The 14,454-nt window shown below is 42.4% G+C and overlaps 1 protein-coding gene across 3 annotated transcripts in view; it reads right to left on the bottom strand.

Moving 5' to 3' along the window:
* Positions 1-14,454, bottom strand: part of ADCY8 (adenylate cyclase 8) — a 229,144-nt gene that overhangs the window by 21,462 nt on the left and 193,228 nt on the right. For all 3 annotated transcript variants that reach the window (XM_020875262.2, XM_020875263.2, XM_020875264.2), the window contains one exon: positions 5,818-5,896. In XM_020875262.2, the coding sequence (XP_020730921.2) occupies positions 5,818-5,896 (79 nt within the window). The remainder of the gene's footprint in view (positions 1-5,817; positions 5,897-14,454) is intronic.

Here is a 14,454-nt window from a genome sequence, read left to right as displayed (position 1 = left end):
CTTGGTGGCTAAGAGAGTGAGGAATCTGCCTGTGATGTGGGAGACCTGGGTTCCGTCTCTGGGCTGGGAAGAGTCCCTGGAGAAGGGAGTGGCTACCCACTCCAGTATTCTTGCCTGAAGAATTCCACTGACAGAGGAGTCTGGTGGGCCACAGTCCACGGGGTCACAAAGAGTCGGACATGACTGAGCGACTGATACTTTCACTTGCATTGTATCTGAGTTGCAAGATAAAGCAAATGAATAACCCTTTTCAACTTTTTGTATTCTGATTTCCCTTCCCAAACCACTTTAGGAACTGGCTATATGAAAACAGTACCAAGGGTTTGTGTGCCCTCAAAATTCATATTTTGAAATCTTAACCCTCAAAGTGATGGTCTTAGGAGGTGGGACCTTTGGGAGGTGTTTAGGCCATGAGGTTGAACCCTCATGAATGGGATTAATGTCTATAAAAGAGATCCCAGAGATGTCCCTGTGCCTTCTGCCATGTGAAGATGTAGTGAGAAGATGCCTATGAACCAGGATGTGGGTCCTCCTCACCAGACACTGAATCTGCCAGCACCTTGGTCTTGGACTTCCTATCCTCTACTGGGAGAAATAAATTTATGAGTTTATAAAACAAAAAAGAAAAGAGCACCAAAAGAACTAACAAACATTGTTTATATGTTTTGTGCCAGGCTCTTAACACAGAATGATAATTAACACAGACTGAGTCCTTGTCTTGAACTGGGCACTGTACTTAGCATTTCAAACATACTGAAAGTCTCTTAATCACACTATGGCTCAACAAAGCAGGTACTTTTTTATGCCCGTTTGATAACTGAGGAAACGGAGGCGCAGGAAGGTGAAGTCAGGTGCCCAAGGTTTCACAAACAGCGTCTGGGCTTTGAACTCAGGGCATTTGAACTCCAAGCTGCGATTCTTAACCCCTGCACTCTATGAACGTGACTTCATTCAGCTGTTCCCCAACTCCTGATAGATAACTATTAGACTTTTCCTTTTGCAGGTAAAGAAATGTCAGGTCTGAGAGGCTGAGCATCTCAAGGTCACCTATTCTTCCAGGAGCCTTGCTGGAATGCAAATTTAATAATTTGGTCCCAAGGCTTGGGTCTTTCTAAGCTGCACAATCCCAGTGCCTATCTTTATCAGACCCGGAAGCAAGCAACTAGAGACCTCACCTCATTAATCTCTATCTCTGTGCACAGGTGTGACGTCCTCTGCTCTGAAAGGAGAGCTGAGGCCAAGCCCAAACCTCAGGGCTGCAATGAATCAGGCACGAGGTGGGAGGCACCTGGCTGCCTGCTCTCTTCTGTCCAATGTTCGTGAAGTTCACCTGCCTCGGAGGAGGAGGAAGTGTTTGGCGTATCGCTTTCACATATGTGCAGAATGAGAGTTCCCAATTATTCGGTTGCATAACCGCCTCCGTCACTCTGGAGATGTACAATTACACTTGCTCCCACTGGGCTGCTGCTGTGTACAGGCATCAGTGGGGATTATTCAGGCTTTAGTAAAAATAGAGGGCCTCTGAGTCACCAGGGAACACAGTGGGAGCAGGTAGCAGACTCAGAAGTGGACGGACTTGATCCGGATGAACAGGACTCTGATGGGCGTCATGAAATGATGCTCGAGGTGATGCAGTTCTGCAGAAAGGTACCCTCTAACAGATAGGCAGCACCACGTGGTGGAGAGGGCATGGACCGAAAAGCTGGATGGATCATTTGCATCCCTGTTTCTGTCTGGTTCTCCTTGACTTTGTGACCTCAAGTGACTTGAGTCTCTGCTGCTGCCTTGGGACCAGACGGATGATAACACTTTCTCCGTTTGTCTCAGACTCTTGCTTCCAAAGTAAAATATTAATAGCTCACGATGTTTGAGCACTTACTCCAAGTGCAAATCACTGGGAGAAGTGAATTATAATTATATTCTCATATGATACTACAAAAAAAACCTACAAAAACTGTTACTATCGTACCCACTTTATAGGTGAGAAAACAAAGACACAGAAAGTTAGATAAATGACTGAAGGTCACATATTTACTGAGTGCCAGAGTAGGGATTTGAATGGTATCTACCCCGCTCCAAAGGTTACATCTGTAACTGCTACAGTTATGGGATGTAGTTCTGTCATTTTAAAACCTTTTGAGGGACTTCCCTGGTGGTCCACTGGTTAAGACTGCTTTCCAATGCAAGGGGGGCAGGTTTAATCCCTGGTCGGGGAACTAACATCCCAGATGACTTGCAGTCAAAAAAACCAAAGCGTGAAACAGAAACAATATTGTAGCAAATTCAATAAAGCCTTTAAAAATGATCCACATTAAAAAAATCTCTTAAAAAACCTTTTGAAGGTTAAAAATAAAAAAGAAAATAATCAGATATCACTTAAGTACTCAGGCCCTCACCATTCACTCACTTGCTCTTTATTCATATTCTTCATGAGATGAGGGTATCTGCTTTTGCAGGACAAATGGAGAATAGAATAAACTGAATCAGAAATTTCAGAAGGGCTTTGCGGAGGCACTAACAGGCACAGAGTAATTCCTTAAGGTGACAGGGAAGGTAGAAACAGCCTTCCTATTTTAGAATGAGGACCCCCTCCCCATTCTGAACTTACGCTCTCTTAGCATAAGAGAATTCTCTGAGAACTTCTCACTTGTCAGTTTAAAACCGTGTGATGGAGAATACGACACTTTTCTATAGGATTGCCTTGTCTGATTCTGTCTTCACAGCCCTCAAATGGCTTGTCATTTGCATGTCAGATGAAGAATTTCTCCCCTGTGACTAGAAGCCATCAGGATGTGGAGGACACGATCCCAGCTCTCACAGAAAACCGGAAAGACCTAAGTAGGGGGATTCTGCCAATGGCCAGACTTTGACCTTTGGCTTAGTGTTTCAGCTGAAACTGAAGGGCAAGGTGAGGTCGTATTGCAGGATTGAATGCCCTTGGTGTCGTGAAGATGCACAGACAGTGCCTTTTGTTTTTCCCCCGATTGAGAAAGTGGAAAGGTGGGCTCTGGAGACAGATCTGGGGTTGAATTATACTTTTCTCACTTTCTAGCTCAGTAGCCTGATTTCCTTCATCTGTAAAGCAGGATCCATAATAACGACCATTCAGGTTGTTGATATGATTCGATAATACAAAGAAGTGCCAGACACATAGTAGGAGGCCAATACATGCTAACTCTTGCCTCCTTTTCTTCGATTGCCAAGTTTAGTTTTATTTATTTTGTCCCCCTGAGTACATTTTACCATCGGCTTCCCAGGTGGTTCAGTGGTGAAGAATACACCTGCCAAGCAGGGGACGCAATATCGATTGCTGGGTTGGGAAGATTCCCTGGCAACCTACTACTCCAGTTTTCTTGCCCGGGAAATCCATGGACAGAGAAGCCTGGTGGGCTATAGCCCACAGGGTCACAAAAGAGTCAGACATGACTTCATGACTAAACAACATGTTACCATCCCGCTTTATTACAAATAACTTTATGTATGTATCTCTAGCTTCCTGGGGTTTTGGGCTGTTTCATCCCTGGTTTCTCAGGATTCGTTACCTCCCTGTCTCCATGGTGATTTCTCAGTGGTATGTTTCTATTTCTACTCTGGCTGATAGTCTTGTTTTTTATCCTTTCCTGGTTACTTTTTTTTTGAAGTACACGCACAGACAGACAGGCTGGGATCCAGAGCACAGCAGTGAAGCAGACAGTGCCTGGCTCTGCAGAAAGTGATGAGTGCTGCTGCATTCATGCTCTGTGTCCGCATGGAGAAATCTTACCGGCTGTGGAGAACAGGTGACATCTCTTGGATGAGGTCTGGTATGATGCTCCATGCAGAATAATTTCTTGCTTCTCTGACTCTTGCGGTCCTTGGACAAGGCTGATTCACTCATAGCATATCCCACATTGCATTATTTAGGGTCCACTCTCCTCCAGGAGACAGGAAGCCTTGGGGCTAGGGACGGGGTTTTATACGAGGCTATCCACGGTGCCCGCCCCAGATCCTGGCAGACGGGGAAGTGGCATCAATACTCTAGGCACTTTATCTACTCAGGACAAATCAATGATGAAGTGCCTCCTCTATCTCTGAAAGGCAGCACTCAAAATGCTACATACAATAATCTCAAATGATTCTTCAAAACAGCCCTAGTCAGGAATTACTATCTTTTTGTAAAGAAGAGGAAGCAGAGAGTCAGGGAGAAGGTCACAAACTTCTTGGAGGCAGGGTGGGATTGGAACTTTGGTTAGGATGGTCCTCAAGCCTGACTGGGAGTTTGGAATAGACATGTACCTGTGTTCGTGCATGCTAAGTTGTTTCAGTCATATCCTACTCTGTGTGACCCTATGGACTGTAGTTTTCCAGGCTCCTTTGTCCATGGGATTCTCCAGGCAAGAATACTGGAGTCAGTTGCCATACCTTCCTCCAGGGGATCTTCCTAACCCAGAAATCGAACCCACATCTCTTATGTCTCATGCATTGCCAAGTGGGTTCTTTACCACTAGCACCACTCAGGTGACATGTACACATACCTATATTTAAAATAGGTAACCAACAAGGAAGAAGGAAATGGCAACTCACTCCAGTATCCTTGCCTGGAAAAGTCTGTGGACAGAGGAGCCTGGTGGGCTATATAGTCCACGGAAGTGCATAAAGGTCAGACGTGACTTAGCAAACAAACAACAATTGTACAGCACAGAGAACTTTGCTCCATACTCTGTGCATATTGTGTGTGTATGTTAGTTGCTAAGCCATGTCTGATTCTTTGCGATCCTGTGGACTGTAGCACACCAGACTCCTCTCTCCATGGGATTCTCCAGGCAAGAACATTGGAGTGGGTTGCCATTTCATTCTCCGGAGGATCTTTCCAACCCAGGGATTGAACCTGTGTCTCCTGAGTTGCAGGCAGATTCTTTACTATCTGAACTCAATACTGTATAATAACCTAAATGGGAAAAGATTTTGAAAAAGAAGAGAGATATATATAACTGAATCGCTTTGCTGTACATCTGAAACTAACATAACATTTTAACTCAACCATACTCCAATAGAAAAAAAAAAAAGCCAAAACACAAAATCCCCAAACCTGAATGTTTACCTTATTTATACAACTTCCATTGTTTAGTTGCTAGGTTGTGTTGGACCCTTTGTGACCCCATGGACTATAGCCCGCCAGGCTCCTCTATCCATGGGATCTCCCAGGCAAGAATACTTGAGTGGGTTGCCATTTCCTTCCCTAGGGGATCTTCCTGATCCAGGGATCGAACCTGGGTCTTCTACACTGACAGGAAGAATCTTTGCCACTGTCCCACCAGGTCGACTTCCATAGTAATAGTTTTATCCAGGCAACAGAACTGGGAGAGATCCCAGATGGCCTTAGCCAGAAATTGAACGGTTTTTTTCATTTTTTCCTTATAATAGTTTCATTGAAAGAGATACACCTAAAAGGAATGAAAACCATATTGCTCTCCAAATCATCTCCATCTTAGTTTTTTATTAAGTGTTCCATACTAGTAATTGCTTTGTTAAGAATCACAACTTGCTGGGAATTCCCTGGCCATCCAGTGGTTAGGACTCAGTGCTTTTAACTACCGGGGCCTAGGTTCAAACCCTGGTCAGGAAGCTAAGATCCCACAAGCCATGCATGGCTCCACCAAGAGGGGGAAAAAAAGGGAAAGAAACAAAAGAAAATAAGAAGAAAAAGAAGAATCGCTATTTGCTGAAAGCTACTAAAAGTCATTTACCACAGAGATGAGTGGTGGCCCCCCAGGCCAATTTTACGGCAGCAGGAAATGCCAGGTAATCACAGGCAGTCAGAGGAAAACGTCAGATTACCTGCTGTCCATGGTAGAACACAGCAAGAAGGAACATGGCCATTAGCAGCAGTGATGCTTCCTTGGTCCCCAGGAAATCTCTGTCAGGAGAATAAATGCAAATAGTGGCATGGTTATTGACAATTATGAAGGGACTTCAAGGAGACCCATTATGAAACTGAGATTCAGAGTGCAGTGGGATAAAAAGAAAGGAACAGTTGTTTTCTGAGCTCCCACTATATGATAGGGGCTCTCTGAAGGCCTCCACATAGGCTAATCAGAAACCAGTTGACCCTCAAGGCTACAAGGTCATGTAGGTCATACCTGGTGGAAGACTCCAGAATCTAGCATCTAGACAATGCATTCTCATTAATAATGATGTCTTCTATTGCAAAAAGCTTTTTTCTAAATTTCAAGGAGCTCTTACACTTTCTTGTCACAAAGGTCCACATAAAGACAGACATTCTCTTTCTTCAATGTTGTCCTCTTTAAGAGACAGGCACATTGGACTTGTTATGTGGCAGTACCTGTTCTAAGTGCTCTAAGAATAACACTTCAGTTCAGTTCAATCGCTCAGTCGTGTCCGACTCTTTGTGACCCCATCAATTGCAGCATTGGAAAAGACCCTGATGCTGGGAGGGATTGGGGGCAGGATGAGAAGAATAACACTTAGGTTTTTATAAAAAAATCTTATTGCAGTTTTGGGCACTGTTGTTCTCCTTTACAATCTCTTTTCTGCATGGCTGCTAGAGTTTTGTTTTTTTTAATACCATGAAAGACAGAAAGATCGAGGGCAAGAAGAAAAGAGGGCAACAGAAGACGAGGTGGTTTGATGGCATCACTGACTCAATGAACATGAGTTTGAGCAAAGTCCAGGAGATGGTGAAGGACAGAGGAACCTGGCATGCTGCAGTCCTTGGGGTCGCCGAGTCGGACATGACTTAGTGACTGAACAACAACAAAACCAGATCACATCACTCCTTTGTTTTATAGCTTCCCAACCACAAGCATACATACACTCAGAACTCATTCAGAGGTAACTTGACTCTGATGTGTTAAAGGACACAATGGGGCCATCAGAGATGAGATGCAGGGCTCAGAGAGAGCAGAATGGGCATAACTATGGCAGCACCCAGGCCATCTCCAGCCTTCTCTTTTCTATTCTCCCTGGAGACTAGCAGGAGTAGCATGGGGCTCAGGGAAATGACAGCATGAACTCAGCTGCCAAGGCCAGCTTCTCACCTAGCTTTACAATAAAAGACCCTTCCAGCTTACACAGGGCCAGACCCAGTCCAGCTCTCCAGGCAAAATAGAGCCTTGGGAATGGAAATGTGCTTTCTCTTGGGGAGATACTGTGTGCATGAGGACCCAGGGCTCCAAGGAACTCTGTAGGCTGCAACAAGATGCAGATTCGTGAATTCCTAGTTCCATCTGCTTTTCCTTGGAGATAAGATGCTGATAATAGATGAAACTTTTCTGTAGCCCCAATGATGCACATAATTATTGACCATCTACTATGTACCAGGCACATGCTAGGATACAGAACTGAAGAAGACACCTTGCCTTTGCCCTCAATACAGTTCAGTAAAGGAAAGAGCTAGACAGATGATTTCATAACGTGGTACACCCCATAGTAAGGATACACCCTGGTTGCCATGGAATATAAGGGAAGAGAAAGTAAACTAGGCTGTATATTCAGGCGAGACTCAAGAGCCGAATGCTTAAGGCTGATAAGAGTCCATCCTAAAGGAGATCAGTCCTGAATGTTCATCTGAAGGACTGATGCTGAAGCTGAGACTCCAATACCTTGGCCACCTGATGCGAAGAGCTGACTCATTTGAAAAGAATGATGCTGGGAAAGATTAAAAGTGGGAGGAGGGGATGACAGAGGATGAGATGGTTGGATGGCATCACCAACTCAATGGACATGAGTTTGGGTAAGCCCCGGGAGTTGGTGATGGACAGGGAGGCCTGGTGTGCTGCAGTCCGTGGGGTCGCAAAGAGTTGGACACGACTGAGCGACTGAACTAAACTGAACTGAAGAGTTTGGGAGGAAAAGGGGGGAGCAGAGTCTATAGGTATAAGACATAGATCTTGCTTAGCTAGTGGCTGGTTTACAAGCCTGTAGTGTAGGGAGGATAAATAAATACCATGCCTCCAGTCTGAGGCCACACGCAGACTCAGCAGGAGAGAGTGCTCAGATCTGGTAGAGCCATACAGCTTACAGCTGGACTGTAAGTCATATATTGTCATCCAGAATTTTAGGGGCTAGGATTCATTCATTCATTTGGTCACAGTCACCATAGTGCTGAGCACAGGGACATACTAACACAACCCTTTTTTCAAGTCACAATTCTCTGGACTTTAAAGCTTGTGGACACCTAACAAAATCAATTCATGAGCTTTGTACTCAAGCAGAACCCAGCTTCCAATCTCAGTTCTGCTACTGACCAACGGTTTGCCCTTGGACAAGCTACTTAATACCTCTAAGCCTCAGTCTGTTGCCTTGTGAAGGACACTAATTGCATTTACCCCCTTAACTGTGAGAAATAATTGACCAAATCTTGGCAACATACATGCTTGGCATGTACTCTCTTTATCCCTTAAAGCTACCAGTACATCAACTTGCTGCTAGTGGTGGTATTTTACAAAGTCACTCATTCACTTGGCATAGATTGAATGGGATGTGTCCTATGTTTAGCTCCTCATGAATATAGCCCGAACTGCTGCCCTGACTGGCACTTCTGATATGCTTTCCTTTCTGATGCAGAAGAATTTTTAAAGCTCAGCAACTTATCACATAAAACATACCTTCAAGAGAGAACGTAAATACATCTTGAATCATTTTGAAAGTAGTGGTTGACTAAAAATAGACAGATGACTAGATCACATTTGGAAAAAAAAATAAAGGAAAATTATGAACAGTTGTTAAGTCTTCAGGATGTACTTCAAATGGAAAAAATATGGCCTAAGTAGAGACTATAGAATATGAGAGTAAGTTAGTTAGGCCAAAGAACATCCAGAAAAAATTGTGATTTGAAAGGATTTTTTTTTTTCTTTGTAACTTTGATGACTATTTGAAGAACTTCCAAAGAGAGCCAAATGGCTGAAATTTGTACAAAACTGTAATACTTTGCCAGATATTAAGTGGCAGAGACATGAAACCAAGGAGATTTTGAACTAATTTATTTGTATTAACAAAATTACTGACTTGATAGTATCCTCACCCTATACTCATAGAAAAGGACATAATTAAGTGAAAACACATGTAGAATAATGTGATCCTCAGGGCTACCACAATCTTCAGAGACCATCTTATCTGATATCTCATAAAATTAATATTTAATTTGAGCACTAATCATTGCAGAGTACTCATACTAGTTGTAGTGAATTCGGAAGCTAATTCAAATTCACACACACACACACACACACACACACACACACACACACACACATTGTTCTTCAGCCTATCACCCAGAGAAAACAATGATTAGTATTTTGGAAATCAGCTCAATGTCATTTCTTTTCCTTCATGCAAAAATACATTTATGTTTACAAATTTAGAATCAGAGGGTTCAGACTGCTTTGTAACATATTTTTGCACTTAGTATGTATTACAAAAATAATTCTATGTAATTAAATACTACACAATGTGAATTTAATGTATCCATCCAGTTCCATATTATGTGCAGCCATACATCATATGATGGTCCTTGCAAGCCCTTTAATTACTGGTTGAAGACTAAGCCCAGAAAGAATAAGATGCTTGCTCAAGGTCACACAGCTGATTTGTGTCCCAGGATGAGAATTCACATCTCAGGCACCAAGTCAGAGCATTAGCCATTGCGCATCTGATGCCAAATTTTAATGCTGCAATTAGTTCCCATTTCCCCTTGTGAAACCCAAAATAAGCCAGCCAGTTTGAATTTATCTTTTATTCTGTTGCCATACTAATGACTGCATTTGCTTAGCACTGATTTTATGTCATACCTCTAATGACACTTTGCGTACATTGCCTGCTTTAATTGTCACAGCAACACTTAAAATATTATTCTCCCTATTCCAGTAAAGCAGAAACTGAGACTCAGATGTTAAATGAGACACTCTAATTCACAAATCTAGTGAATGGTGAAGGCTGACTATCAATGCACATCTCAATGATGCTTTTTCAGTAAGCTCCCATGGCTTTCTAACATGCACTTACTTATAATTACTTGCTTCTAAGCTCCTTATCCCAGATGGCTCAGTAGTAGAGAACCTGCCTGCCATGTAGGAGACGAAAGAGGCAGTGGGTTCAATTCCTGGGTCAGGATGATCCCCTGGAGGAGGGCATGGTAACCCACTCCAGTATTCTTGCCTAGAGAATCCCATGGAGAGAGGAGCCTGGAGGGCTACAGTCCACAGGGTTGCAAAGAGTCAGACACGACTGAAGCGATTTAGTAGGCAAACTCCTTGCAGTATCTTGTTCATCTGTGAATCTGCAGAACCTACCAAAGCCCATAGCAAAGGTTATGACACTCACATTCGGAAGCAAATTCTCCGGACAGCAAGGGGAGCACCTGGTTTGCGAGCCCGTGAATGTGTGCTCAGTTGCTCAGTTGTGTGTGACTCTTTGCGACCCTATGGAATGTAGCCCGCCAGCCTCCTCTGTTCATGAAACTTCCCAGGCAAGAATACTGGAGTGGGTTGCCATGCCCTCTCCAGGGGATCTTCCCACCCACAGGATCAAACCCGCATCTCTTATGTCTCCTGCATTGGCAGGTAGATTCTTTACTACTGAGCCACCCAGGAGAGCATAGGGTGTAGGTAGGTGAAACTTAGCTTACTGTGAACTAGTGGTGTAATATGATCCCAAATGAACTACTATTTCCATCAGTCACTCATTGATTTCATTCAACAAGCATTTAATTGGACACCTGCTGCCAGATACTCCACTAAGTGCCAAAATTATGAACATGGGTAATGGCCCTTGCCCTTAAAAGCTCCTATTCTAACAGAGGAGGAAGATATGGAAATTAATGATTACAATCAGCCTAATGATAAGTGCAATGATAAAAAAATTATATGCATAGATTAGAAAATGAGGAATGATCAAAGAGGGCTTCATGGAGGAGGTGGTCTTGAGCAGGACGGGTTGGGAAGGGGGAAGAAAGTGCAGAGGTTCATGTGGGCAATGGCGCGTGGTTTCCCATGGCTAGAATGTGAGATCTAAACAGTGACCTGTGGAGTTGTAGGAGATAAGGTCGCAGGAGTCAGTGGGACTCCAGGGAGGGTTTTGAAGTTCTTGACAAACAAGTCGAACTTTTCTCTCCTTAGAGGTAACAAGGAACCCTTTAAGGGTTTTAAGAAAGATAATGAGTTGACCAGATAGCTTTGAGGAGGATGCCTTGAGAGGGCAGCTTAGGAGATCAGGTATGGTACAGCGGTCCAGAGATGAAAGCAGGGATATTTCTACGAATAGTAGTATTTGTGCTCTAGAAAGGGTCATGTCTAACACAGTGAGTCCCTTACCCATAAACCTTCAAGCTATGACCTTTCAAGGATGCAAAGATGCATTCATATGTCCAATCATGCAAGTCAGTTCACGTGTCTGGCTACATTGTACATGCAGGCATCCTCTGTTGTCCAGTAACATATAGAATACAGAAGTATGGGGTCTTTATTTCAAGCCCAGGATGTCTGGAAGCAAGAGTACATGCAGTGGTGATGTAGCTGGTGCTGTACTGTGAGATTAAACATGTTTTCTTTATTTTTTGTGTTTGTTTTCTATGCATTATTTGCTTGAAAAGTATTACAAACCTATTACAGTATAGTACTATTTAGCCTATTGTGTTAGCTGGGTATCTATTTGTTAGACTTACCAACAAATTGAACTTATGAATGCACTCTCAGAAGGGAACTTGTTCGTATGTAGGGGACTTTACTGTAATAATCATTTATATTCATCAAGTGCTTATTCTATGCCAGACCTTGAGCTAAGTTTCCACTATCACAATTTATCTCTCATATATTCTTACAACATAGGAACTATTATCACCCCCACTTCGCAGATGAGAAAATCAGGCTTAAAGAGGTTAAGTCGCTTTTAATTCATTTTCTCAAGATCACACAGCTGGTTGATGAAGGCGCTGGGATTTGAAGACAGGAGGTTTGGCTCCTAAACTTGTACTTGCAGGTGTCACGATGTAGTCTTCCTTACTGGGGGTGCTGAGGAGGATGAATTTCTAGGGGCCGATAAGATATTGGCAGTGAGGGTGCCTCCCCTGTTTTGCGCTCACTGTCATCCATGGAGACAGGGGGTTGTCATGGAGGGGGCCTCATGAGCAGATAGAGTCCGAGTATTGGGGTCATCTCAGTGTGGATGTAGCCAGGATGCCCTGTGCTAGGTTCTCTGTACTTTCCCAAGCACCCAATCCCCAGGAACAATCAGCAGAAATGCCCCGAACCAATGCGAGCTCCTACAGATTGGTTAAATTCCAATAGTATGAGCAGATTGTGACTGCTAAATGGATCCACAGTGACTACTGACCTGTTGATTTATAAACATGGCCGAGAGGGAAAGCTGAATGGACTCTTCCATTTCTCATTAATTTAATTCTGTTGATAGCAGAGTGTGAATCAATACAAGACGAACTGACAATCAACCTTGAGTCAGGAAGCTGAGAAAAGCAGCAATGAACTTGGAATTATGTGCACTCTTAGAATCCTACTTAACAATTTAACAGTAAGTTTTTCCTTAAGACCTCAAAACAGAATTCAGAACTAAACCTTTCTCCTGAAAAGGAAGGATGGGATAGGAGTGAACAGATGCTGAACACCTACCATGTGCCAGGCACCTAGGAGTCTCATGCAGCCCCACAATTGAGTACAATTGGTTCACTTCACTGATGAGTAACTTGAGGTCCAGAGGTGGGAAGGGACTTTCTAATGCAGCAGAGTCTGGACCTGATGCCAGAGCCCTGGTATGCTCCATTAATACTTTTTAAATTTCCTTTGAGTGAGTAGGTTTTAGGTGATCTAATTTTTATTTTTACCACAAAAATGGCCTATCTTGCTCATATATATTTTTGCCCTTTTTTGTGCTGATTTCTGCTTGGCCATGGGACATCTGTTGCCACTAACCATTTAATCTAATTTGAAACTATTTTGACTTTCTTTGAACCCTGGGCATTTGGTGAGAGATTCTTCATCTTGATGTGAGAGACATGTATCCAGTGTTTACAAAGATGGGCTTTTGAGCCAGAAAGACCTGAGTTTGAATCCAGATCTGTCACCTATTGGCCATGTGCATCCAGGTAATTGTTGAACCTCTCTGAGCCTGCGTTCCTCAGATTGTTGCCATGAAGGTTAAATAAGGTAATAGGTATAAAGCAGATGTTGTATTCGCATAACAGGCACAAATTAGTACCTAGAAATTATAAAGAACCTTTACAAACCTAGTAAGAAAAAGGCAAACCACCTAATAGAAAACCAGGCAAAAGATATGACCTAGAAGTTTACTGAAGTTTACCTAGAAGTTTACCGAAAATATGACCTAGAAGTTTACCTAGAAGTTTACTGAAAAAGGCAAACCACCTAATAGAAAACCAGGCAAAAGATATGACCTAGAAGTTTACCGAAGTTTACCTAGAAGTTTACCGAAAATATGACCTAGAAGTTTACCTAGAAGTTTACCGAAAAAGGCAAACCACCTAATAGAAAACCAGGCAAAAGATATGACCTAGAAGTTTACCGAAAACAATAACAAGCTGCACAAACTTATTCATGATGAACTACTAATGAAAATAATGAGATAAAATTCTCACTAAGGAACTGAATAAGCATTACAGAGACCACTGCTTGTAAGAGATAAACCATTCCAAACTTACTGGAGAGCCATTTGGCAAGATCTTAAAAAGTTGAAAATGCAGATACCCTCTATTCCAGTAAGTGTGTTTTGAGATCTAAACCCAAAGAGATATTTTCAATGGTGATCACTGAAGTATCAATAACGTTTCAATAGGTTAAAGGATAAATATATCTTGGTATGTTCTATCTAAAATGAGCTAAATCTATAGATATGAACCTATATGAATCTAAAAAATACAATATTACATGATAGCATAAGAATTTTATAAACAATTTAAAATATAGATACAGCTAAATATAAATATATACTGGGTTAAAAATATAAATATATGTGTGTGTGTGTATGTGTATATATATGTGTGTGTGTGTGTGTGTGTGTGTGTGTGTGTGTATATATATATATATACTGGGTTAGCCAAGAAGTTTGTTCTGATTTTTTCAGTTTATAGAAAAATCAGAATGAACTTTTTGGCCTACCCAATATAAAACACATGGATGGGAAGGATATACATTAAATGCAGCAGAAGTTGACTCTTGGGTGGAGGATAAAAGAACAATGCTGGGGAAGGGAACTTCAACAATATCTGAAAGACTTTATCCTTTTAAAAATGCATAAGTAAACATGACTAATTGTATGCATTTTTTATTTCCAGGAGCTGGATCATAAATGTTCCCATTATTAGTCTCAGGCACATTTTCTGGGCTTCTTGGACTGTCTTTACTGCCTCTATTTCTCAGACTTTGTCCACGTGTTCTGGTCTCATTGAGACCTCTGTTCTTCCCACCTCCCGAGGCCAATCAGCCTCGTGCT

Source organism: Odocoileus virginianus, chromosome 15 (assembly GCF_023699985.2).
Source record: "Odocoileus virginianus isolate 20LAN1187 ecotype Illinois chromosome 15, Ovbor_1.2, whole genome shotgun sequence".
Taxonomy (NCBI): domain Eukaryota; kingdom Metazoa; phylum Chordata; class Mammalia; order Artiodactyla; family Cervidae; genus Odocoileus; species Odocoileus virginianus.
This window is presented reverse-complemented; position numbering and strand designations above follow the sequence as displayed.